This window comes from Dipodomys spectabilis, unplaced genomic scaffold (assembly GCF_019054845.1).
Source record: "Dipodomys spectabilis isolate Male_0828 unplaced genomic scaffold, ASM1905484v1 ptg000231l, whole genome shotgun sequence".
Classification (NCBI taxonomy): Eukaryota; Metazoa; Chordata; class Mammalia; order Rodentia; family Heteromyidae; genus Dipodomys; species Dipodomys spectabilis.
The window spans coordinates 2,757,699-2,784,353 of NW_024870908.1; the positions used below are offsets into that span (position 1 = coordinate 2,757,699).

Genomic DNA, 26,655 nt, shown 5'->3' on the forward strand with positions numbered 1-26,655 from the left:
TGTATTTTATGTTTTCCACACATGCCGTGTTCATGTGATGTTTGTGATGCTGTTAGATGTGCTTTCAAATTCCACCTGTCTGGCTCTGCCTCATTGCCATGACAGCTGCCCGCTGCCCATCTCAGCTGCTGCTTTCCACCTCATCTGCTTACCTAGCTGTCATCTCCTCATGCTTTATTTGTGGCCTACACTTACATTTCAGTAAAAGATACTGAGGAAGGCGTTTGAAATGGACAGAGAAAAAAAAGGTAGAACTGTAGAACTGTGAGGGAACTGAAACAAATTGGGGTTACTGTTTCAGTTGTGTGACTCCCACTGATTCCCTTTATTGAATGAGATATTTGGGGGACAGCAAAATTTTTAAAAGGAATAGCAGTGGTCATCTTTGTTATGAGATCATTTAAATGTACATGTTTTAGGGGGAGTCAAATTTCTCATTTTGTGAAACCCTCCAGAGCAACTCTATTGAAACCAGTGATTTGTATCATTAGGCTTTTGAAAACAGTCTAAGGTTTTGTTCCAATGTTGTAGAGAACCAAAGCATAAGCAGTGCCTCCTTCCTTCATCTGTATACACAAAGTAATCTGGGCATGTGCAAACTTATGTCATTCATTCCCTGACTCATTCGGAGAGCTGTTGAATCTCTGCTCTGTGCCAGGTGTGCAGCCTGGTACTTGGATTGCAGGGAGTAAAGTAGACAGCCAAAGTAGAAATAAATCTGTCCTTGACTCTGTGGTTCCTATTCCTATGGCTCTGCCTTTGTCCTTTTGTAAACACCCAGTGACCCGTCTATAGCTCTCCTTGGTCAGGGTAGTAAGGTCCTTACAGCCATCAGCACCCAGGGAGCATTACCTGGATCGGTGACTCTAAGAGGAAAAAGGCAAATCTGGTGATGTGACAGCTGTCTGCTTCCACTTTTGCATTCTGACCACTGTGAGGGTGTGCCATGAGAAGAAGCTGGCTGAGTGTGGGCTTCCTGACAAGTGGCATCCATGCCTCTGGCTCCATTTCCTCCTGTGCAGGGTGGGTAGACTGGGCCTCTGCAAGATGGTGCTGGTGCTTTGCTGGCTTTTCCTTGCTTAGCTTTACTTTATCCTTGGTGCCTTTGTCTTCTCCACAGGTCTTCCCCAGGGAGGTCATGAACTTCACAGCTGAGAACATCTATAAGTGGGCCTCGGAAAACCAGGAGCTGCTCTTCCGATGGCTGCGGCCCCATGGGGGTAAGAGTCTGCTGCTGAATAACGAGCTGAAGAAGGGACCAGCGCTGTTCCTGTTCATACCCTTTGACCCCTTAGCCGAAAGGCATCCTCTCTTAGATGAGGTAAGCGTCCCTGAGGCCATTGTCCCCATGAGGAATGGGAAACCTTACTAGCACAGACTGCTCTCCTTCCATGTTCAGGGTGCTTCTCCAGCACCTAGTAGCTGCCAGGAGTGGAAGAGAGAAGCCCTGGAGCTGAGACAGGGGTGCCCCAGCCTCTCTTGCCATGGCTGTTGACAGCTATTTAGGTGTGGGTTGACTAGGACAGAAGGCCTCCCAAAGGAAGACCACACAGCCCTCTTTCAAGGCAGCTGAGGCAGAGCTTCTCATTTGGAAGTATCAGGAATATAGGCAAAGGTTGGTGTGATCTTAAAGGTACCATGGTCCAAAAGAGGTGACCAGCAGTCCTTGGGAGTTTGCAGCCCTGTAGTCAGGAGCAGCAGCAGTGACAGTGGGATATCATGTTTGTCTAATCCTGTCCTGTCATGCTGGTAGCTAGTGGTTTCCAGAAGCAAGCCTCTGCCAGGCGTCTGCCCCCTCTCCTGCACCTGTACTGCTTGCTGGAGCGCTCAGTGTCTGATTTGACTTCATTTAATACATGGATCACTTGGGGGCACTTAGAGCAGACACAGTCAGCAGAGAACGCATGGGATTGCTAAATTGAATTTACTAGGGTTTTATTTTTTCTTTCCCTCAAGGATTCCTTAATTGGTCCAAACCAATTTTTACAGCCAGCATAGCACAGGCCAGGCAGTGCCTCTCCCTCAGCCTCAAAGTGCCACTGGAGCGGTGGACACACCTTCAGCCAACATGCACTGTGCCTGCTGCTCTGGAGCCTTAAAGTTAGTAGGCACCGGTGGCTCACACCTGTAATCCTAGCTACTCAGGAAGCTGAGATCTGAGGATCACAGTTCAAAGCCAACCCAGGCAGGAAAGTCTGTGAGACTCTTATCTCCAATAAACAACCAGAAAACTAGAAGTGGCGCTGTGGCTCAAGTGGTAGAGCACTCGCCTTGAGCTGAAGGGCTCAGGGGCAGTGTCCAGGCTCAGAGTTCAAGCCCCACAACCGCCCCACCCCCAGCCCCCCAAAAAAGTTTACTATCCCACTGGCAACCTCTGGATGGCTGCTGCTGTCCTGACTCAGGAGGGAGAGAAACTAGTTTTGTTCCTTCCCGTCAGCTTAGAAGGACAGGAAGTAATAAAGCTTTGTACTTTATGAACCCAGGAGCTCTTTCCCATGCTGGGCATCTACTGTGGCCCAGGAAACCCTGGTGGGCTTTGCAGGAAAATTAGGGTTTCAACCAAGTCACTGGCTGTGCTTGTGGGTTTTTGCTGTAGACTACAGGCTTCCAGAGGGTTTTCTTGACTGGTTTGGGTGTGCCCAGGTCCTGGGTAGGGTGGCATGTTGGGCAGGAGCCCAGGTGCTGTCTTCCCTGCAGATAGTTACGTTGGACTATAGGCTGTCAGTGGACCCTAAAGGCTTTCCAGTCTGCTCTTCCAGACAGGGAGTCCCCCCATTTCCTGAACCTGCCAACAGGCCTTGTTTTTATCACATTTCTATCTGTGGCCCCTTCCTTGGGTTCCCAGGGTCCTGGGAGGTAGGTGGATCTCTCGGTGCACAGAGGACATGACGGGAAAGCAGACGCCCTCCCATGTTGTGAAGTCCATAAGCAAGCAGCAAATGGTCCTCTGAGTCAAACCAATCAGACCAGAGCTTAATGAGCACCGTGTGGGGAGCACAGGGGAAGGAAGATACATAGCAGTCTCAGCTCTCTGGGCTTTGAGCTATTGCAGTATGGAAATAAGAGCCTGTTGATAGTTCTCACAGAGAAGCAATGGCCCAGGTGCAGGCTTAGGCTCAGGCCATGATCCAAGGGCATCACCATGAGGCCTTGCCCTGGAAAGCTGGGAGCTGGAAAGAAGAAGAAGAGGAAGAAGAAGAAGAAGAAGAAGAAGAGGAGGAGGCAGGGCGGGGGGAGAGGAAGGGGAGGCGGCGGCTTTGGGAAGTGTTTGAGACAGACTTTTAGGGGCAGCCAGGATCTTGACGGGTTGAGGCAGAGTAAGGACAGAAAGAGGCACAGCAGTGTTGGGACCTAGCCTGTGCTTACTGGAAGAGCTGTCAGTGGAGGACCCCAAGAGAACTTTGGGGAATGCCTGAGAAGTCAGAATAAACTAACTGTAGTCCTCCAAATATCCTGTGACCATAGTTTAACATTTTCCTGAAAGCAGGTTCTAGAAAAGTAGGACTGGGAAGGTGGTTCAGTGATAGAGTGCTTGCCTTGCATGCTTGGGGCCCTAGGTTCAATTCCTTAGCATCACAGTGCTAAGTGTGGAAACCATTTCAAGTGTATGTGTAGAGCATGTTGTATAAGAGACAGGAATGAAAAACCTGGGGAAAGGACTTTTCTACAGGTTGTGTTTTCTTGGATGAGTATAATCGTAGTTAATTTCTATGAAAGGTGGCAGGGATGTGGAGTTCCGCGTGGTGTCTAAGGGAGTTCCCTGCTGCCCTGTTGAGCACAGGCAGTTCCAGAATGGGCAGAGGGCAGGGACACTCAGGTTTGCGTCAGCCCACAGCTTTTCCATGAAGGATGGAACTGTTTGTTTCTGTGTGGAAAGCAAGCAATTTTAAATGGCAATTTTCATCTAAAGTGACATTTTAATACCAAAAATGGTTGGGACAGTTTATTTTTTCCATAAAAATCTATATATTTTGAGTCAATCCATAAATATTGTTATAAAGCTTGTTCCTGTTTTTGTTTTTTTCTTTTTAAATTAAAAATATACTCTTTGAATGGTTCTGTGTACATATAAACACTTCTTTTTTTAAAATTAAAAAAAAAATTTTTTTGGTTGGTCGAAGGGCTTGAACTCTGGGCCTGGGCGCCGTCCCTGAGCTCTTCAGCTCAAGGCAAGCGCTCTACCGCTTGAGCCACAGCGCCACTTCCTGTTTTCTGGTGGTTTATTGGAGATAAGAGTTTCACAGACTTTCCTGCCCAGGCTAGTTTTGAACCGTGATCCTCAGATCTCAGCCTCCTGAGTAGCTAGGATTACAGGTGTGAGCCACTGGCACCTGGCAAATAGCTTAGTTTTTTTGTTTTGTTTTATTTTTGTCAGTCATGGAGCTTGACCTCTGGGCCTGGGTGCTGTCCCTCAGCTCTTTAGCTCAAGGCGAGTGCTCTACCATTTGAGCCACAGCTCTACTTAAAAACTTTTTTGAGATAGATTTTTTTTTTTTTTTTGGGTCCTGTCGTGGGGCCTGAACTCTGGGCCTGGGCGCTGTCCCTCAGCTCTTCAGCTCAAGGCTAGCGCTCTACCACTTGAGCCACAGCGCCACTTCCGGCTTTTTTCTTTTTGCTTATGTGGTGCTGAGGAATTGAACCCAGGGCCTCAGGCATGCAAGGCAAGTGCTCTACCACTGAGCCACCTTCCCAGCCCTTGGGATAGATTCTTGATAGGTATGTACCCATACCATGCTCTTGCCTCACCCTTCATAGTCCAGGGGCCACCTTGCCCTGTCTTGAGTAACTGGATACCGTTTAACTTACTGGTGAGATTTGATTCTAGGTACCACATTATTTCATTTGAGATAGTAAATGCCTTTGGATCATAACTTGCTCTTTTTGTGGGAGTAAAGCTACTGTTGGGAGTGGGAAGATTCTGGGGAAATGCTTATGAGAGATCTCAGACCATTCCCATTGTTCCATTGGCCCAACCCCTCATCTGAGCTGCCATGCCTTTGAGATTCCTTCTCCTGCTATAGGTGAATATCTATAAGATGCCTCCACTTCAAAACAGTGGGCTCAAAAAAAAAAAAAAAAAACCAGTGGGCTCGTTTCTTGTTGATAATGTGACAAAGTTCTCGGTGCCAGCAGGTTTTGTGATGGTTTTCTCAGTGACTACACATAGAGTGCCTCCAGGCTTGGCACTGACTGCCGGTCTCCTGCAGCAGTCCTCAAGCCCTCACCACCTCTCCCTTCTCTTTCAGATCACCCAAGTGGCCTTGGAGTACAACAACTGTCACAGGGACCAGGTGGTGGAGCGGCTTCTTCAGCACCTGCGGCGGGTAGATATGCCTGGCCTCCAGTCCCTGGCACCGGAGCCACTGGCCCCGCTTCACGATGCCCCACTGAGGCCAGCGTCCCCCTGCTGTAACACTGTGGTGCTGCCCCAGGGGCACACCTTCTCCAGGACCCACAATGTGTGCGAGCTGTGTGTGAACCAGACGGTGGGGGGCACCAAGCCCAGCTCAGTCAGCATGCCGCACTGCAGCTTCTTTGAGATGGCGGCAGCTCTGGATTCCTTCTACCTCAAGGAACAGACCTTTTACCATGTGGCATCGGGCAGCATGGAGTGCAGCAATTTTTTAACTTCCTACAGCCCTTTCAGCTACTGCACTGCATGCTGTAGGACCATACACCGCGGTGTGGCAGGCTTCGTTGATTCTGAGCAAGAAGCCTTCGAAACCCCTGCTGTGGCATTCTCTCCCCTGGAGAAGTGTGAGGCCACCACCCCCAGCCCCGTTCCTCACATTGAGGAGAACAGGTATCTCTTTCCAGAAGTGGGCCTCACTAGCACAGCCTTCACGGGCCTGAGCTGCAGAACCAACAAGACCCTCAACATCTACCTTTTGGATTCCAATTTATTTTGGTTATATGCAGAGAGACTGGGTGCTCCAAGCTCCACTCACGTGAAAGAATTTGCCACAATTGTGGATGTGAAAGAAGAGTCTCACTATATCTTGGATCCAAAGCAAGCCCTCATGAAGTTCACCCTAGGTACTGTAGGCGATTTCCTTCCCCGGGCAAATGCGTTTTCATTAACCTAAGACCAGTCATAGGGTGCTCAGAGGGTTGACCTAAACTCTGAGACATTTGATCATAAATTGTCTTGTCCATTGGTTGTAGTTTTACAAGAAGCTACATTTGTCCATAAAATAGGACTCCCGAGTTAAGCAGTTAGCCTGGAAGGGTAGAGGTCCATCACCCGTCACATGAGTGAGGTAGAGGTAGCTGTCCTTGGTGTGGACGGGCTACTGTAGTGGCAAGGAGGTGAGAGGATTCTTGAGGGATCCCTGGGACTGATGAATGCAGTCATCTACAGCAGCAGCATCAAGTATGAAAACCCTATGGTTTGAATGTTTGAGTGTTAAGGCCACCGGCACTGGAAGGGGTACCTAAAATGTGCCATGCCAGTGCCACGTGCCGTGAATAAATTCCAGAGCTGGGCCCCACTGTGGGAAAGTACCCAGAGCTTGCCCCTAGGGCTTGGCAGCAGCAGACTAGCCACACAGCCCTGTTCCCAGGACTTTGCTGAAGTCCTGCCATATGCCAGGAAGTGAGAATTCAAAAGCCTCCTTAGTTCAGCCTCAGTGGAAATGCAGAGAGAATCAGTGTTCAACAAATGGAGGGAGGAAATTTGACCTTCAGTTTAGACTAGGAAACAGGAGTAACTGTGTCCTCTGGCTGTCCTCTTGCCCATCTTTCCTTCTAGGTGAAGCATGTTCTACCATTAGTCATGTTTGTGAAATATTCGTGTAAATGTCAGGATTTCTATGATAAATTAGATTCCATTATAATCAGGATGGCTCCTTGCTGTTTCAAGGGAAGTCCTGGGACCAGCCACTTTGTGGAGGACATGATCTTTTCATGTGACCCATGATTCCCAATTCATGTTTTCTGAAAGATTGGTGTATTGTTTCATTTTAAGAAAATGAATATTGTGTGTGTGTGTGTGTGTGTGTGTGTGTATGCACACGTATGTACGTACGTGCACGAGCGAGACCTAGGGTTTGAACTCAGTGCCTAGGTGCTGTTCCTAGGCTTTTATGCTCAAGCCTAGTGTGATATCACTTGAGCCACAGCTCCATTTCTGGATTTTTTGCTGCTAAATTAGATATAAGAGTCTCAGTCTTAAAAGTGTATTAAGTGCATCTGTGAGTCATCATTGAAATTCTCCAGATGATTGGTACTGCTGTGACCACCCTGTTGGACTTAGATGCTCCTTCACAGACCCCATGCCTGAACCTGCCAGATATTTTCCAGGCCACATTCCATTGCCCTGTGGATTTGGTCTCTTAGCCTTGCACTCCACTTCCACGTTTTCTTACGCTTGCCAGGGTAGCCAGACTTGCCACAGTAGATGTCTGAAGGTGGCAGGCCTTGGAGCCACAGCAGCCAGTGGCATAATGTGTGCCTCTTGGCTCAGCACTTTTAGAAGAGTGGTGTTCCCTTCAGGAAGCACGTGGAGCAAAGGCACTAAACAGAAAGGAAAGGCCTTCTTCAGGTTTTGTTCCATCTCTGTACTCATTTGGAAATGTCTGGCTCAGTTGCAGTTTTCCTACAGTTGGTGACGGTTTTAAGGGGATTTCTGAAACAAGCCATGTACCATCATAGTTGTTAATAGCAAAATCAGCCATCTGTAGGTAGCTTCAGAATGTTTAGATTCCCTCAAAATTAGGAAAAAAAATTGTTTCATGTTCCAAAAACAGTCCAGTGAGTGTAATTATAGTGTGATAATACTGTGTCTAAGTAGTCACAGCATTCTACACCTCCTCCCTCTGAAGACCATGGCAGGGCCCATTGAGCCCTCACAGTAGGGAATTAGGAGTTGCTCAGCCTTCTGTGGAGGAAAGAATGGAAGGATGCTATAGATGGTGGCTTTTGTGGTTCAAGTTAGGGCTTTGGATTATTTATTTATATATTTTTCCAATACATATCATTGAACTTATTTTAGTTAACCTCTTTAAAAAGAAAAGTGCAGGGTGCTAATGGATCACACCTATAATTTACGCAACTGAGGAGGCTGAGATCTGAGGGGTTAATTTAAATACACTATATCATCGCAGCTTGTGCAGTTTTCATTTTATGGTTGTGTTCACCAGCCTTAGTATTTACTACAGTTGAAATCTTTTGAAAAGAGTTTGGCACAGGAGAGGTAGAGGTGTGGCTCAGGTGGTAGAGTGCCTGCCTAGCAAGCACAAAGCCCTGAGTTCAGACCCCAGTATTACCAAAAAAAAAAAAAAAAAAAAGGTGCGGCATTAGATAGATACTGTATGCTTTCTCAGTTGTAGGGCAGTCCTTAAAAAGAACAAGACAGAATCTTACTGTGTGAGTGTAGAACATCCCAGGCTTTACAGTGGTTTGTTTCTTAAAGGACTTCCTCCAAGGTACTGTTACCAAAGCTGAGCCCGATTGCTCCAGAGCAGCTTTGTGCAAGGTTGTGCTTACAAATACAGTACTAAAACTATAAGCACGTGAAGTCATTTCAGTTTTTAAAACATGGAGTTTAAAGTAGGTCAGCTGCTCTGCCTGTACCTGGAGAAGAGTCGATCTCATTTTCTCTTTTATTTTTAGAATCTTTTATTCAAAACTTCAGTGTTCTCTACAGTCCCTTAAAAAGACATCTCATTGGAAGCAACTCCGCCCAGTTCCCTTCTCAGCATCTAATCATTGAAGTGACAACTGATACCTTCTGGGAAGTGGTCCTTCGGAAGCAGGTATAGACTCACGAGAAAAAGTAGAATTCAAGCCATCCATCCCTCCTACAATAATTACCCATGCAGTGATTATTAGAGTGAGTAGGTTTTGTGGGGTTTGGGTTTGCTTTTTGTTTTTTCCTTTTTTTTTTTTTTTTGGTACGTTTGGTTTTTGTTCCAGAACTGGGTGTAAACACAGGGTAGTTGTTAAGGTGACTGGTTGGAGTTTTTTTGTTGTTTTTGTGTGTGTGCTAGTATTGGGGCTTGAATTCAGGGCCCTGTGTTCTTTTTCTTTTTTTCTTTTTTCTTTTTTTGATCGGTTGTGGGGCTTGAACTCTGGGCCTGGGCGCTGTCCCTGAGCTCTTCAGCTCAAGGCAAGCGCTCTACCACTTGAACCACAGTGCCACTTCCAGTTTCTGGTGGTTTATTGGAGATAAGAGTCTCACAGACTTTCCTGCCTGGGCTGGCTCTGAACTGCGATCCTCAGATCTCACCCTCCTGAGTAGCTAGGATTACAGGCGTGAGCTACCGGTGCCCTGTGGGCCTTGTGCTCTTGCTTAGCTTTTCTGCCCACAGCTGGGGGACTCCCACTTGAACTACACCTCTGGTCTTAGATGTTGGTTTTTGATGTACAGAGATTTTTCTGGCTAAGCACTGTGGCTTACACTTGTAATTCAAGATCCCATCTGGAATTCGAATCATACCATCTCTACCTCCATACTTGGGAGGTAGAGATTAGGAAAAGCAAAGTTCAAGGCTGGGTTGGAGACCTCATCTCAACCAATAAGCTAGGTGTGGTGTTCAGATGTCATCCTAGCTATGTGGGAAGCAGGTCCAGGCTAGCCCCTGGCAAAAATTCAAGACCCTTTTGGAAAAGTAAAAGCTCTAGCAGGAGGAAGATGGTGCATAGCTCACATGGTAGAGCACCTATTTAGCAAGGTCTAGCCCTAAATTAAGAAGCCCAGTACTGCTGGATGGTAGTGGCACACACCTGTCATCTTAGCTACTCAGGAAGCTGAGGACCAGTTCACTCAGGAAAGTCCATGAGATCTGATTTCCAGTTTATTAAAGCCAGAAGTGGAGCTGTGGCTCAAGTGATGAGTGCCAGCCTTGAGCAAAAAAGGTCAGGAACAATATCTAGGCCTTGAGTTCAAGCTCCAGGACTGGCACACATACATGCATGCATGCATGCGCACGCGTGCATATACACACACATGCACACACACAACTACACACACACACATATCACACACATAGAAAAACAAGATTGGTGTGATGATGGCACATGAGTGAATGACATGGTTTTCTAACTGTAGAATATTCTTCATGAAGCACAAAGTTGGGAGGATCTAGAGATGCAAACTTCATTGCAATTTCTGCATGGTTTGTGGCATGGACTGATGCTGTCAGACTGTGCACCCATCAGGGAGGCAGGTGTGTCCTAGGTTCAGTAACAGTTTCTTCCCTTCCTGCAGGATGTTTTGCTGCTCTACTACGCCCCGTGGTGTGGCTTCTGTCCATCCCTCAATCACGTCTTCATCCAGCTTGCTCGACTCCTGCCAGGGGACGCACTCACTGTGGCCAGGTAAGGACTCTGTTCCGCAGCATGGTGAGCCTCACTTTCCTTTGTCCTCACTTTCCCTTGATGCCAGGATTGCCCATTAGTGGAGAGTAAGGCTTGGATTCAATGATGAGGCTAAAGCCACAAGCAAAGCCTCATTGAAGCCAACTTTTTCCTGTCAAATTCTGAATGTCCACATTGCAGAGTATGTTCAGTGCTGGAGATTCATGGAGGCCCAAGCAGAACTCTGGCTGCTTAGAGTTCCTGGCACGGGGTTCCCACAGTTGCCATCTGGTCTGGAACCCAGAGCACCAGCTCCTGTTTTCCTCTTCATTTGTGAAACCAAGAGGAAGGATTGGGTGATAGCTACAGGTCCTAGTTTTAGAATTCCCTGGGTACTACGCTGTGAGAGCTCTTGCATACATTTAAAATTATTAGGAGGAAGTAAGCAATTTTGGTACCAGGTTCTTTAGATTTAAATTATGTCTTCTCTCCCTTTCCCCACAAGAAATCCTCCATATACATTAAATATAAAAGATCAAATAACAGAAGGTAGCATATTGAGTTTGGTATCTTTATGAGAGATAGAGATTTTCTGAAGTAGCCACAAGGCTGGGTGCCTGTGGCTCATGCCTGTAATCCTAACTACTCAGGAGATTGAGTTCTGAGACTCAGTTACCATCCCAGGCAGGAAAGTCTGTCAGGGTCTTACCTCCAGTAGATTAGCAAAAGTCCAAAAGGGGAGCTATGGCTCAAGTGATAGAGCACTAACCTTGAACGAAAGAAGCTCAGGCACAGCACCCAAACCCTGTATTCAAGCCCAGCACAAAAATACGAACCCATTCCTTGAGAAGTATGTCTGTTTTGTGTTGCAAACAAAAGAGGAACACAGATCTAGAAAAGGAGCCGGAAGTACGGTTCCAACGTCCCCAGTTGAGTTTTACATGCAGTGCGCGTCTGGAATAGAGCCAGGGATTTTGTATGCACCCATGACTTAATCCTCAGAAGACCCAGTGAAGCCAGGGTGGGCATCGCTCTCTTTAGCTGGGAGGACACTGACTGCACAGAAAGATTAGATAACTTGCTGGGAGTAACACCATCTGTAAGTACAGCTGGGATTCAGAAGCAGGCAAAGCAGGCAACCCTACTGCAGACCACGCACATATGGGGTGGTGGAGGGGAACTCTGGTGCCAGTGAAGGACACAGGTAGGTCTTCATGTAAGGGGATGGCTGGGAAGTTGGAACCTAAGCAGTGTAAATGAAAACAAATGCAAAGTGTCCTTTATACTTGGCAAAATTAATAAATACATGTGAAAGAATTTGTGTTGATAAAATAAAGTGAAATTGGCACAGTTGGTTGTAACTAATGGAATGAGTAGGCTGGCATAACCCTTTTGGAAAGTGTTTTGGCAACATTTGCAACAAATCTCCAGTTAATTTCATTTCTGATCCAGTTAATTTCAGTGTGGAGAATTGGGGACTAGAAATTCCTGAGACTCATGACTAGTCTCTTCAGCTTTATGTATTTATTTATTTGCCATAAGCAAAACCTCATTGAAACCAACTCTTTCCTGACAAACTACGTATCTTTGAAGTTTAGATTCTGCAAATGAGTGAAAACATGCAGTGACTGGTTTTTGGAGCTTGGCTTATCTTGTTCAGGCTTCAGCATTACCTATGCCAGTGAAGAGGAGTGGTCCTGTTGGCACGCAATGGCATTTGTATCCATTCCTGAGAGCAGCACTTTTCAGACAATTAATAAACCTTTCTAACTCTATAAGCTAAGTCTAGCCTAGTGGAGAGTTCAGAAAGAAGCCCCACGTAGCCTAGTGGAGTACTATGAATGCAGTTTGTTCTTGCACTGAAGCAAACGTCAGGAGGACATAGAATATAGTACCCAGCATGTGCTTGAAAAGTGGAACTTGGGTTGTAGGCAAGCTCCTGGAGCCAGGCAGGCATGCTGGTTGTTAATAAAGCAGGGAACTTGTTTTTATTTGGACAAATGCTTGGCACTGACTTGCACCCCCAACTCCAGGTGTGAAACCTTCCCCATCTCTTCACATACTTGTGAATATTGCCCACCCAGCCCTTCCCTGAAGGATGCAGATGACACCCAGTGCCTGCTCAGTGCCTGCTGTTGGAGGGCTGTCTGCCCAGTGCAGCTGCAGTCCATTGCAGGCATTAAGTGAAGGATGGGTGTCATCTTGTGTATGCAGAACTCTGCTTAGAAAATGCACTGTTGGGCCTCCATCCAGATTTACAGCTTAGAAAAGAGTATCATCTTTCATGTTCAAAGAGGCTTGTGTGTTTGTTTGGTGATTTCCTTTGTTTTTCCAGGACTAATTTGGGGGATAAAATGCAGTTGGGGTGTTCATTTATATTTGAGGCCCTTCTTCCTTCTCGGTGGGTTGTTTCCCTGGAGAATACAGTTGTGTTTCCAGAAGTTGTGAGTGCCTCACTCACCCACTCGTGCACTCTGCGAGAGCGTGGGCCAGCCAGGGTGACCGACAAAGGTGGTTTCTGGTGGGTATGCCCTACATGCTCTTCCTTACCTCCTCTCGCTTTTTGCTTTCTGCCAGGATTGATGTGTCGCAGAATGATCTTCCTTGGGAATTTATGGTTGACCGTCTCCCTACCATCTTGTTTTTTCCCTGCAACAGGTAAGACTGAGTTCTTTGGCAGATAGAATTATCTGGTTGAGGTCTCAAGATGAGGTAGGTTTCTTAGGATGTTGTCATTCATTGTGACTGAGCTAAAAGAAAACCCACAAAACTGCCATTAGAGCTACCTTCCTTCCTCAGGTTCAAGCAGCTCATGAAAGAGCTTTCTTTGTGTGCAGACTGTGAATGTCTTCTTGGGACTATCACTTTGACCTTTTGCCCTTTGCCCATAGGCTGTTCCAAGGCTGATTGCTCCAACAGCTGTGCTGAGAGCCCCAGCAAGCAGGAACAAGGCCTTAGTAAAATACGCAGGTTTGGCAGTGGGCTTAAATGTTTCAACAGAAAGGGAATGACCTCTCTCAGCCCTTTAAAGCCAAGGAAGCCAGCAGCTGGCTCCCTATTGGCATTGATTTCTTCTGGTTTGAGGATGGGTCCTTGGGGACCCACTTCTGTCCTCTATGGGAAATTTGCTTTCAGGATCGTTTAGGCAGGGCCCTGACTCTGTGCAGCTTGTGGTTTTCATTTCCTGCTTCCTTTTATGATCTGCTTCTCCAGCATGGATTTTCCTTTGCAGCTGGTGAATCATTGCCTTACTGCTTCCGAATGGAATAACCTTTGTGCTAATCTCAGTGGAATATGGTATAGTGGTAGTGTCTTGTCAAGGCATGCACTACATACAGTGTGACTCACTGCTGCTGCCGCCTGCATCAGATAATCCTTTTCCTTTCTAAGAAGTATTTAAATTGCCACTGGATTAATATAGACTATAACACTAGCAATTTCATCTGTGGGGGACAAGTTGGGCAGGTAGTTTATGACATCTAGTTTTTTAAATTCCAAACTTACTTTGAAAAAGCATTGACTGTCAGCACCCAACACATGCGTTTGCATGAAGTTCTCACCACATGAGTGTGTGTGGAGGGAGAGTGCACGCACATGGTGGAGGGCTTGTTTAGAGGCTTGCTTGGGAGCACAACAGTGAGCCCCCACTCCAAACCCTGGGTCAGGAGGGTGCTGGACAGGAAGATGGGTTCAATTAAGTGGAGAGAGATTAGTAAGTCAAAGCCTTACTGCTTTGGAATGGAATTTTTCTCATTTCTGTAAAACTGTTGATAGGCAGGCTGGGAATATGGCTTTGTGATAGAGTGCTTGCCTAGCATGCATGAAGCCCTGGGTTCGATTCCTCAGTACTACATAAACAGAAAAGGCTGGAAGTGGTACTGTGGCTCAAATAGTAGAGTGCTAGCCTTGAGCAAAAGAAGCTCAAGGACAGTGCCTAGACCCTGAGTTCAAGCCCCAGGACTGGCCAAAAAAAACAGCAACAACAACAACAAAAAATGTTGATAGGCATGAGTGAAGGAAACTTCATCATCAGCTGGTCCAAAGAGGGTCAGGCCAGCCCAAGAGAGAAAATGAAAAAGTCGGAATCACATGCAGTGAGACTTATTTCCATAATTCACCGGCATACCACTGTTGAATGCAAAGTGATCAGTCTCGTATGAGTGCTAGGGAAATGAAGACTTGTATGTGCCCTGAGTGTGTGCACAGAGTTTGTGCTGGTGTTGACAGCAATTGCTCGGAGGGGAGAGGAATCCATGTGCTCTGGGACTTCATCGCTGCTGCACATTGACGACAGGGAACATGTCCCAGTTTATAAAAATCACAAAGAAACCTGTCCTCAGCCCAGTGTGCAGCCTGCCCAGCTGTGGCCTGATCCTGGGCCTACCTCCCCTTGCCCCAGGCTGGAGAAAGGGTAGGATCCTAGGGGGGGGGGGGGGGGGGGGCAATCTCTGTCCTGCGTAGGACATCTCTGAATACTCCTAGCCAATGGCCTGCATGGAACTTTTGAGTGACACTTCAAAAAGCAGATGCTCTGGCGTGCTCCTGGATCAGAGCTGGAGGAGGGGAAGCCACATAAGCTCTACAAAGAGACTGTAGTGTGGCCCCATGAAGAACCCAGTCCTTCCCTCAGGATGAGCGAGGCAGATTAAACATGTTACCACCATGATCTCTAAAGGTTTACTTTTGGACTGGGGATATATAGCTCAAGTGGCCTAGCAAACACAAATCCTTAAGTTCAAACTCCAGTACCACCAAGAAAAATAATGTGTGAGCCAGACACCAGTGGGCCATGCCTGTAACCCTAACTTCTCAGGAGCTGAGATCTGAGGATCATGGATTGGAGCCAGCTGGAGCAGAAAAGTCCCCATGATACTCTTATCTCCAAACCACTCAAAAAACTGGAAGTGGCGTTGTGGCTCAAGCGGTAGAGCACACTTGCCTTGATGAAAAGAAGCTCAGAGACAGCACCAGGCCCAGAGTTCAAGGCTCAGGACTGGTAAAACGAGAAAAAAGAAAACATGAAAGTAGCTGGGTATAGTAGGGCATGCCTTTAATCCCAGCACTCAGGAGGCTGAGACAAGAGGAGGATGGTAAGTTCAAGATAAGCCTTGGCCACGTATTGAGACCTTGTCTCAAAACACCAAAAACTAATAAATGTACACGGCCATTAGAGGCAGTCATGGCATTGCCTAAAGACCTGTAAGGATCTTTGCAGTGCCATAAGTGTTGCAGCCCCTCCCCGGTGGCTCACCTGCACCCTGCCCTGGAGACACGGAAAAGTCGTGTGCCTTCCCCTCTGGAGTGCTGCGATTACAGGCACACACCACACGCCTGGCTAACAGTGCAGGAGCTCATGTTAAAAGCTAACATTGAGCACTCACTGAACTCATCAGTCCTTACAACGGTCTCCTGAGATGGTCATCATCCCCACCTGACAGAGCCATCACTCGTCTCCCAGCACACTGGCAGAGACAGGGCCATGTTGGCCAGCTGGCCTCTGAGTTCCTACTCTGACCATCAGTCACTGGACCTCTAAGGGAGCTGGTTCCTAACGGATTGTTGCGGCCCGCTTGTATGCTGTGGGAGCCCCTTCCTCTGCCACCCTCCTTCTCTACTCCTAGGGGCCAGCAGTTATATATAGTTCAGTGTCCGCTGGGCCAGGTACAGACACCCCCAGTTGAGAACCCCTGCTGTAGACAAATGCTTGTTGACAAAACTGCCAAGTGTTTTACCCTTCCCAGTGTCACCAAGCACTGCTAGTGCCAGTGACATGGTTGGTGACAGTCCTGCTCAGGAATCCCACCTGGCCCCACCAGTGGGCCACACCTAATTTAGAGAATGCCATGTCACCGACTTTAGGCTTGGGCTTCTTGTCTTTCTGGAAAGTTGGGCACAGAAACAGTGCTCTGTCCTTAGGAATGAACAGTTCAAATAAGCCACATTAATCTCAGCACAAGGTACCAGAGACCACTGCGGCTCTGCCGGGAGCTGCTGTGCAGCTCCAGCATCTCCTACCTTCCGTTCTCTGCATAGCCCACCTGACTGGAAACAGAACACCTGGTTTGGGACTGTGCCTGTGGGCCTGATTCCTCTCTTTCTCTCTCTCCAGAAAGGACCTAAGTGTGAAGTACCCCGGAGACCTCCCCGTTACCCTCCCGAATCTGCTGAAGTTCATCTTGCATCACTCAGACCCCACCCCTGCCCCCCAGAACTTGGCCAACCCTCAAGAATGTCTTCAGAGCGAAGTGGCCTTAAAGCAGGGCCACATGGCCCACTTGGAGAGAGAGATGCAAAGGCTGCGAGCAGAGAGGGGCAGCCTGCACCGGGCACAGGTGCAGGTGGAGAGCCGGCTGTCACGGGCACGCAGGGATGGGCGCCGCCTGCTGCGGCAACAGCAGAACCTGGAGCGGCAGCACAGCCTGCTCCGGCGGCATGGCCAGCAGCTGCAGGCCCTGTACGCACAGAAGGCCCGAGAGCTCCAAGACCTGGCCGCCCACTCTGAGATACTCTCTGAGAACAACACATGGCTCAAGGTCCTCATGGCCACGATGGAGAGGCACCTGGAAGGTCAAGATCACGCTGAGAACCCCGTTCCCCCTAAAGAGGCACACCCTGACCCCCCCAAGCCTCCAGGTGCCCCCCACTTACCTGGCGGCTCCTCTCCGTCTTCCAGCACCAGCGCCACACTGGCATCTGAGAGGAAGAATGAGAATAGGACAGACTAACATTGACATGAAGGAATCAGAGGTGAAATGTACATTGGGAATGTATTTATGCAAATTTTATTGAAATTTATTGTAAATAAAGATTTTCTCAGTCGTCTAGAAAATGGACTTGAATGCCATTGAACTTTTATTGAACAGGGAAGCCTCCCTTTCACTTATTGCACAAACTTGGTAGCTTGAGACAAAAACAGTAGCACAGTCCACTGGAAGAAGTGTGAGAAGTCAGTCCATGTCATAGCGGCTCAGTGTCGGGTCCCTCCCCACCCCTTCCCGTTGCTCTCGTGTGATACGACATGTAGGATGAAAGGTCAATTCCTTGATGAGTTGGGAAACTTGAATGCAACAGTTGGGCTATTGAGAACGGACTCCAAGAGAGGCCATAACTCTAAGCCACTGAAGTGTGTGGCTCTGATGTCTGCTAGAAACATAGCCATTGGTGAGTAAGAACAGGAGCGCTATTGTGTGGTGGCGGTAGGCCAATCCAGAGACACTGTCACCCCAGTGCCTCAACGCGCCACCCACACCAATGGGCCGGCCCCGGGCTCCCAACATGGTCCTGGCCTCTGGGGAGGAGAGAAAGCTCCAAAAGCTTAACTGATGGGAAAGGGAAGCGTGGGCAATCCAAAAGGAAACTTCACTGGCACAGGCTGAACCACTGACTGACAGGGTCAGACTCCCACTGCTCCTGGATGGTTAAGCTGGGAGCAGAAGGACACATAGCCTGTGTTCTGTGGCTAGCTTCCAGAGTAGAGGTAGAAAGCCTGGAGGGTCTACTGTGGGATGGGGACTGACCACGTACCTTAGCCTCTTTGAGGGCAGAGCAAACCTTCCCCAACCTTCAGGCCTTTGCACTTGCTCCTAGGCCAGTTGCCACTCCCAGCCCATGCTGTCAGGGACCAGGGCAGTTCCTTGTGGTGCTTCATGCCCCATCTTCATTAGCTCCCCCTACTCACCCCATCTGCTACTTAATGCCCGACTCCCCCAGTTCAGGTGTGTGGTGCCATAGTGCCCTTCAGCTCCCCTGGGGCTCCAGGAAGTGCATTGTTGAGCATGCTTTTCAGAAAAGGGGCCCCCAGCTTGCACATGCCATGCGCCGGCAGGCAGCTCCAGCAGGAAGAGCCAGTGCTCAGCCACGGAAAAGCGGGGCTGGCCTCAGGCAGGCTCTTTACCCAGGATCCCGACCTAGGTCATGTTTTAGTCATGACCGTTTACAATGTGCTTACAGTGGGGGATTAAAAACCTAAGCAAGCTCAATGACTGCCCACGGGGATGCTTCATGGCTGGTTCTGCAGGGAGCTACCCCCTCCTACCCCCTCCTACTCCTGCACCATGCCCAGACTGGCAGGGAGCACCTGCGGCTCCCGTGTGAATACACACAGTGGCAACCTCCCACGGGCACCTGATGCCCGACAGCCAGATCCGAGGACTCAGCCTGCGGAGAGCCAGGATGGAGAAAAGTGAGCTCCACTACCCAGCAGGTGGGTAGTCATCAAAAGAGGAAGCTACGGAGAGAGGAAGAGGGGGGACCAGACTCCACCCCTCCAGTGCAGAAAATATTAAATACAGAAACAAGATGACACCTCTCTCCTGGGCCAATCAGGTTTCAAACTAAAAGTAGCCATCTGGAGTTTCATAAGGATAGCAATTCAGCAAAGCCTGCACTACAGGTGTGCTCAGCATGCTTGAGACCAAAAGGGCAAGAAACTGCTCTGCTACCACCACACCCGGCAGCCTCAGGACTCATGCCTCACTGTCCTTCACCAGCTCCCAGGCACATGTGGTAGCGTCCTTGCAGTCATTCTGCCATCACCAGCTCTGCTGTTGAACAGTCTGTCTGGGGCAAGGGAGAGGCTTGGTCCTCCTTCTACCCATCACTAACCAAGCAGAAATCACTGGAGCGCCCCAGCTGGCCAGCCATGAGACACAAAACTGACCTCCCACTTCCTGTCCACACGGACAGACAGAAAGACACTGGCAATCCTGCCAGGTATAGCCTGGACTTGAGGAGACCAAGGTTCCCCCAGGGTGTTTTGCCTGGGCCCCTCATGAGGACCAGAACCCGTTCCATGGGCTCTACATCGTAGTAAAAATCAGCAGAGAGGCTTAAGCACGTGCTTCCGGGGCCTATTTACAGTTCACAGGTTGGTTAGTTCACGCGTTACAGTAGTAGCTCCATCAAAAACAGGCTCAGCTAAACATTCAAGTAACAAAAGCGTAAAGGAGCTATGAGCTCCAGCAAGGCCAGGCCTGCCCACTGCCAGCAATGGGCAGCCCCCACCAGGAGGCTGAGGGGAAGCCTAGGGCGGCCGGGACCCAGAGTCAGTGCATGCGATGATGGAGCCCACCGAGGCCATGCCAGCAATGTCAGCCCTTCTGCTCAGCAGCATGCCCGTGGTTCTCTCTCAGTGTCTTGAGGCTGGCTGTAGACCGGACCAGGGTCTTGCAGCTCATATCAGCCATGCACTTCTGGGCCGTTGGCAGTCATCAGCTTGGCCTTTCTCTCCACACAGGGTCCCTTGGCAGAGTACTGCACCAGCAGGAAGGGTTCCTTGGTCTCACCATCACCCACAATGCTCTCCTCGTCCTCTGACTGGCCGATGCGCTGCAGCCGCAGGTAGCACCAGCAGCCTAGAATCAGGGCTCCAAGGGCTGCGATGGCGATGAGGATGACAATGACGGTGACCACACCGGTGGTGGGGCTGTGGTCCATAATAGACATGGTCAGTGCCTAGGAGGGGCTTCCTTGACCGGAAGCTCTTGTGCTGGCTGGTTCAACAAGGCTGGAACTCAGGCCGGACCCGACATTCCTGAAAGACAGCAAGAGGAGACTACCAGAGATTCCACTGGGGACTTCCAGGGTGCAAATACATGTAGTCTGCTTTTTGGGGTTTTGGTACTAGGAATCAAACTCAAGTCTCACTCATGCCGACAAGCTCTCTATCACTTGAGGCACACCCCGAGTCTTTTTTTTTTGTGTGTCGGTCATGGGGGCTGAAATTGGTCCCTTAGTTCTTCAGCTCAAGGCTAGTGCCCTACCACTTGAGCCACAGTGCAACTTCCGGCTTTTTCCTGCTTATGTGGTGCTGAGGAATCGAACCCAGGGCCTTAAGCACTCTACCGCCGAGCCACCTTCCCAGCCCCTCCCCCCCCCCCTTTTTTTTGGCCAGTCCTGGGGCTTAAACTCAACCTGGGCACTGTCCTTGAGTTATTTTGCTCAAAGCTAGCTTTCTAGCACTTGAGCCATAGCTCCACTTCTGGCTTTTGGTGCTCACAGACTTTCCTGCCTGGGCTGGCTTTGAACCACAATACTCAGACTTCAGACTCCTGAGTAGCTAGGATAATAGGTGTGAGCCACCAGCTCCCAGCTGGTAAGATAGGGTCTTTTTGGTCCTGGGGCTTGAACTCAGGGCCTGGGCTCTATCCTAGGTCCTCTCTGTGCTCAAGGCTAGCACTCTACCACTTGAGCCACAGTACCACCTTGGTTTTTTCTGTTTATGTGGTACTGAGGAATCAGACCCAGGGCTTCATACATGCTAGGCAAGTACTCTACCACTGAGCCACATTCCCAGCCCTGAGATAGGGTCTTAATAACTTTGCTCTGGGTCTTAATAACTTTGCTCTGCTTGGCCTTGAACTCAACCCTCCAGCCTCTACCTCCTGAGTATAGGATTACGAGGATTACAGGTATGTCACCAGTCCCACTCATAGGGACTATTTGAAAGAGTTCTTCAGCCTGATGCTCCCACCCTCACACTGGTGAGAATGAGGTGTCTACTCTTGGCACACACAAGCTCACCCGGCTGTTTCTCTATCTTGGATACCTCAGCACTGCACCTCCAGTCAGCAGTCACCCCCACTCAGCCATGAGCCCCAAAACATGGGCACCATGACAGCTGTGGCAGAGGCTACAAGAGAGCCGGGTGCTACTGGCGCTCTTATGTTGAAAGACATTCTGGAAGCTAGTGCCACCAGGGCTAGATGTTTAACAGCTACTAGGGGACGGAGAAGAGCAGAGGGCTTCCTGAACAGCAGAGAGGAGGGATTTGAAAGTGGGATCCCATCAGCCCCTGGGCACAAGTAACACAGGTGACAGGAGCAAGCGGCTTCTTCCAGGACCCGTGGGAAAGGGCACAACTGACAACAGCTATTGCTACACAGGAGCACCTGCTTAGGGAAGACCATGCAGACTGAGGCCATACAAGGCTGCAAAAGGCTGAGGTCCTGCAAAGGGAAAGCCGGGGGCAGCAGCACTGCCCCCTCCTCCTTGCCAAGAAGTCTTACACTAGGCCTAACCCCAGGCCAGCTACCCTCGGAGGCTGGGGTTCACTCTCTGGGACCTGGAAGCAGGCAGGTTGCCCAGCTGCCCCCAGGCCCCACCCTCTTCTGCCTTGTCTACATGGAGCAAATCACAGTAACACTGGTTTGTGGTCACAGAAGAAGACCAGCCGGCGGTCCGTCCTGCCCAGGCTGGTGCACAGGAAGAACAGGTCTGAGCCCATGATCATTTTAAGAAGTCACGATGGCCATGCAAGTTTTTCCCTTCAAACAGGATCGAACCTGTTGTGTCCTTGAACAAAGCGGGCTTTAATTAGAAGTGACGCTTACCCAGGCTGGGGGGAGGTTCCTAGGGTGAGCCAGGCCTGCTGAAGGTCACAGGCAGCTAAGTCATCGCCCAACAGTGTCCAGGAGGCGGGTGCTGTCAGCCTCCACCCTTTGAGGCCGACTAAGGCCAGGGACCCTGCTCCCCAAACTGGAAGACATGGAACGTACCCCAGTGCTTACAGACAGAACAGAACCTGTCCCCGCCACTGCCTGCTCCCTCAGCCTGGCGCTTTCTTCCCACTCGTGTCCTGTGGCCTCACCTGAGGCAGCATGCCCCATGAGGAGGAGGCACCTGATCTCCACAACCACAGCACAACCTGGCCTAATGTCACTGTGTAGAGGTGACCTAGTTAACGCCTGCTCCAGCAAGGCCGCCGTCCTGACCTGGGGCCCTTCCCCAGCACCACCCTTGGGAACAGGCCGTTTGTCAGGACTGCCCTGCTCACCCTGCACCCTGCTCCCCAGCCACCAGCAGCTCTCACCACCCTCCAGAGGGCACAGGGCACCCTGGCCCAGGGAGCCTGCCTCTACCTCCCTGTCCCTGGGCCTCTGGCTGAGCACTGCCCAGGTTCCTACCCTCTCATGGCTTTCTGAACAGGAAGGCCAGGCAGTGTCAGTTCGGAAGGGGAAGTGAGTGCTGGGGTGGGGGGGTTCAGGGCAGGAAGTTGGAAAGGGACAACAGTACCAGAACCTGAGGGAAAGCTCAGAAAGAATCCATTGAGTCCAATGGGGACCAGCAATGCCAGGGCTGACAAGGAAACTGAGGCACAGGCAGCCGCAGCTCAGAGGAGCCCAAAGGAGTGGTAAACGCAAGTCTCAGTGTACAGCCCCAAAGGGGCCAGGTCTGGACCTCTTTGGCCTGAAGGCAGAGCCCAGTGAACCATCCAGCCGCTGTGGGTTGGTCCTCCACTAGTATGCTTCCTCCTTTTTTAACTCAGCAAGTATTTCCTGAGAACTGATCAAAAACATCAGATCACCTCATTGCCGCAGACCCTCCCAGAAGATCCTGCGCCCATCAGGCCTCTGCTGCTGCTTCCTCGGCCTACTACCCCATGCTGGCTTCTTCCTGCAACTGGGAGGTTCCTCAGAAGCACCCCCCCCCCAAAAGCACCTGGCCCCAGAAGCCACCCCACTCCATGGTATCTTTCCTAGAGCTCCCTGGCAGCTGTCTCGTTACCTACAGACTCCAGCTGCCCATCACCATACCCCTGCTCTCTCACACATGGGGGCCAGTGAAGATTTGCTGAATGCAGCCACATCGGGGATGTGGTGAGAAACTTAGAAGAGACTCAGCTCTCCAGGGGACCAGCCAGGGGTCCCCAGTCTGAGCCACCTCCCAAACTCTGTGCCATTCCTGAGTCCCTGAGCAGGACCCATGCCTGCCCCAGCCGCATGTGGGGAAGAACAGAGAGGTGCTTTGCCAGTGGACTTGGTCATGCTGGGCAGCTGCCTTTGTGCATGCTGGGATGGCAGAAACCCAAAGCAGTGGGCTGGCCAGGCCCTGGGAACCCCCTTTGCCTGGCTGGACCCCAGCCTAGGCTGTCTCCTGCAAGCTGACTGACCCCTCACCTGGACAGAACAAAGCCTACCCAGGGGACAGGACGGGACAGGAAGAGTCACAACTCAAGCGAGGAAACCCAACCCACTTCACACCACACTGATGCCCCCTTTACCAACTGCTCACCCATGAGTACCCTTGCTGTGCACGAGAAAACCGAGGCCCCGGATGTGCAAGTGGAGTGTGCAAGTGTGAAGAGCAAGAGAGGGTACGTGAACTTGGACCACTCTGGGCATAAGCACACAGGGCCAGGGCCAGGTCTCCACTGCACTGCCAATCACCCTTTACCAGCAGACTTGCCACACACATCCAAGGCCCCTGGCTCCCCCAAGCAGTTAACTCCCCACCCAGCCTGTACCCTCTTGCTTTGCACACCCTAAACCACACACCAACGCTAGAAAAACCTAGGTGCTCCACTCTGCATAACCCCCATCACTCCCCTAAATACTACAAGGGGGTGAGCTGGGACACAGGACATGCCATATCAGCAATAGCAAAGTCCACCAGCCAGCCCAGGCTTCCTAAAGCCTTGTGAGGTGGGCAGCCGGGTGCTAGGCACACAGGCTAGAGCCCAGCTCTGTCCTGCAGTGGGTTCAGTGGACAGCCGCAGCCACCAGCCAGCTCAGGGCAGGGAACTATTAAGACACTGCTGCCCCTCTCAGGCCCACAGTTGTTCCCCCAGGCCACCCCCACGTGAAGACACTGCCCCTTCCCACAGTGTGGGCACTCGGCACAGCCAGCAGCAGGACTGGCGTCCCCCTCCTCTGCCAGCCCACCAAACGGTTTCCGCCTACCAGCCTGTTTCTCAAGGTGCAAAGTGGACGTAAGCCCGGATCTCACCACAGAGCCAGAAGGCCTGGCCAGGGCATGGTGCCACAAAGCACCCTTCCCTGGGGACTCTGCTCGTCCTTTTCACTTAACTGGGCGCATCACGCGCATTGCTCAGCTGGACTGGGCACCCTGTCTGCAGCTCCTTCCTCTGCTGCTCCCCTGGGAAGTCAGGGGACTGCCCTGCTTACCGGAGCTCGCCAACTCCCAGGGGCTGCTGGCACTGCCTGCAGGGAGGAGCCATGCCCAGTCCCAAATGGAGTTGCCAAAGATGCCAACCAACCAGGCCTTCTGCCTCCAGAGGATCCTGGTTTGCAAGCCAGAAACATTTCCAGCTCTGGGGTCTTGCCCTAGACCTAGAACATGACGAGGACTCGTAGAACGTCACCTGTGCGGCAGGCCCTGGGAGGCACTGCCACACAAGGACCAGTCACCCCAGGTCTCTGCCCTCCAGGAGCCTGGACCAAGAAGAGAAGGGGCACCAGTGGCAACCATTATGGGACTGTCATCTCACCCCCACCTCCTCTCCTCTGCCAGAAGAGAAACTCACCCCCAGAACTCCCCAAGTTCCCACAGCAGAAGAGGAAGCTAAGTGTGGCAGTTCAGGGACTGCCCCAAGGTCAGCTGGGGTCTCTGGTGACTGTGAATCCCCTGCTGGGCATTCTGGGGACCAATCCATTTGGCCAAACAACTCTGGCCGTAAATAGAAGATGCTACCAAAAGTTGTTGATGATTTCAAGGTGCAAGACATGAGCTAAACACTTTTGGTGTGTCTGAGATTTCTGCCTCACAACCACCCCAGACTTGGTACTCTTCCCATCTAGCAGATAAAGAGTCTGTGGCTCCTAGAAGTTACGTCAACTGCCCAAGGACACACAGCTCAAGAGAAGAAGCGCAGAGATTCAAACCCAGGCAGCCGCGATGCTAAATTCCAGATTTCCCTCTTGCCCTGTTTCTGACTCCAGCCTCTTCCCCCGATGGAGCGGTGGAGGACAAGTGAACCCCCGCGTGGCCGTCTGCGTGACCTGTGCAGAGGACCCGATGCAGGGGACTCGGCGATGACAAGCGCCCGCGTGCCAAGCCCGGGCGGCGTGCGGGCGCGGTGCCAGGTGCCCCACGCACCCCCTCATTTCACCCCGCCAGGCGACGCCGCGACCCCCACCCTCTGGAGGCGCGAGGCAAGGCGCCGGGAGGCAGGGGCCCGGCCGGGGGTGCGACAGCTGGAGCGGCAGCCCGGCCCGCCGGGGGCGGGGGCTGGGGGAGGGGACCACGAGACCTAGTCATGCCCACGCCGCGCAGTCACTGCCAACCGCGCAAAGCGCTGCGGCTCGGCCTCAGTTTCCCCACCCACGAAATGGGCGCCAGACTCTACCTAGACCCCTCCATGCCCCAAAGCGCTGACCAGCTGGGGGCTGCCAGGACCCCCAATTCTCCCAGGATGCTTTTTGTTTTGTTTTTTGTTTTAATCCCCGAGTATGGGGGGGGGGGGGCAGCAACCCAGCGCAGGGCGCGGGACTGCGGGTGGCGGCGGGGACTCGCGCTGGCGGCGGGGGAGGGGGCGCCGCTCCCCAACCGCGGCCTCCGCCCCCCGCCGCCGCCTTTGTCCCGATCCCGCAGCAGCGCAGCGGACAAAGAACCCCCGCCCGCGGGTGCGCCCCCCGATTCCGGCACAGACCCTCCCCGGAGGCCGCGCGCCCGCCCCGGCCGCCCCGCCCCGGCCGCCCCTCCCCCGCCGCGGCGACCCCCCCCCCCCGGCCGCTGGCACGGCGCCCGCGCGCGCCCCCACTCGTCCCGGGCCGCCCCTCCCTTCCCGCAGGCCCGCTCCCGGACCCAGCGCCCAGCCCGTCCGGCCCCGCTCACCATGGCGGGGCCCGGTAGCCCCGCAGCAGCCCCACCGGCCCGGTTCCGCCCGCCCGCTGGCCCGGTCCAGCGGCGGCGTACCGTCCGGACGCAGGAGCCCAGTTCTGCGGCGGGCGGGGCGCCTTCGGCTTCTCCCAGGCTGGGGGCGGGACCCGTCGAGGAAGGCCAATGGGCGCTCGCGCTAGGACGGCGAGGGCGTGGCTAGAGTGGGGCGGGGTCACGTGTGCTCCGGGCTGGGGCGGCCGGGCGGGGCGGGGCGGGGCGGGGGCTGCGCGCAGCTGGCAGCTCTGGGGGGTGGGAGGCAGGAGGCGGGTTGGGCCTCGGCGCGCGCCGATTGGGCGCGAGTGGGAGCGGGGCCGGTGACAAGCGTCTTTCCTCCCTCAGTCTTCCCCAGCGGCAGCAGGCCACCCTATGCCTTGCCTGCTCTCAGAGGGGAAACTGAGGCACGCAACAGGTAGGAGTGTTGCAGACCTCCGGGAAGCTGGAGCGGCGCACTCCAGAGCAGGGGCCGGCGTCAGGCCCCCCTTAGAGTTGGCCTTGCTTGCAAAGGGCCCCGCGCGTCCTCCTGTTCACATGCGCGTCACTGCCCCTCGATTCTCACTGTGGTGCCCACTCCCTCTGCTTGCTGAGCCGGCCTGAACCCCTCCAACCCCAGCGGCCGCGGAGCTCCGGCCCTGAGCGCTCACCCGCGGCCCCCCCCCCCCCCCCCCCCGCTGTCACTGGTAACATAAAAACCCCAGGGTTGGCCCCAGTGCCAGGCCTGCACAGACCGCTCAACACATT

General features: G+C 51.9%; 2 protein-coding genes across 4 annotated transcripts in view; one reads left to right on the top strand and one right to left on the bottom strand.

The window, feature by feature from the left end:
• The window catches only part of Txndc11 (thioredoxin domain containing 11), a 49,965-nt gene extending 32,827 nt beyond the window's left edge, over positions 1-17,138 (top strand). For all 3 annotated transcript variants that reach the window (XM_042698324.1, XM_042698326.1, XM_042698325.1), the window contains 6 exons: positions 1,121-1,321; positions 5,247-6,036; positions 8,614-8,756; positions 10,211-10,320; positions 12,877-12,957; positions 16,409-17,138. In XM_042698324.1, coding sequence (XP_042554258.1) covers positions 1,121-1,321; positions 5,247-6,036; positions 8,614-8,756; positions 10,211-10,320; positions 12,877-12,957; positions 16,409-17,024 — 1,941 coding nt within the window. In that variant the 3' untranslated portion in view covers positions 17,025-17,138. The remainder of the gene's footprint in view (positions 1-1,120; positions 1,322-5,246; positions 6,037-8,613; positions 8,757-10,210; positions 10,321-12,876; positions 12,958-16,408) is intronic.
• Snn (stannin) lies at positions 17,129-25,967 on the bottom strand. Its single transcript, XM_042698329.1, has 2 exons — positions 25,873-25,967; positions 17,129-19,831 (listed from the first exon to the last, which is right to left on the bottom strand). The coding sequence occupies exon 2, from the start codon at positions 19,741-19,743 to the stop codon at positions 19,477-19,479; it is 267 nt and encodes an 88-aa protein (XP_042554263.1). The 5' UTR covers positions 19,744-19,831; positions 25,873-25,967; the 3' UTR covers positions 17,129-19,476.
• Positions 25,968-26,655: the final 688 nt, after the last annotated feature.

What these genes read in the sequence shown, in the direction of transcription:
- Snn (XM_042698329.1), bottom strand. Translation starts at nt 19,743, where the DNA reads ATGTCTATTATGGACCACAGCCCCACCACCGGTGTGGTCACCGTCATT.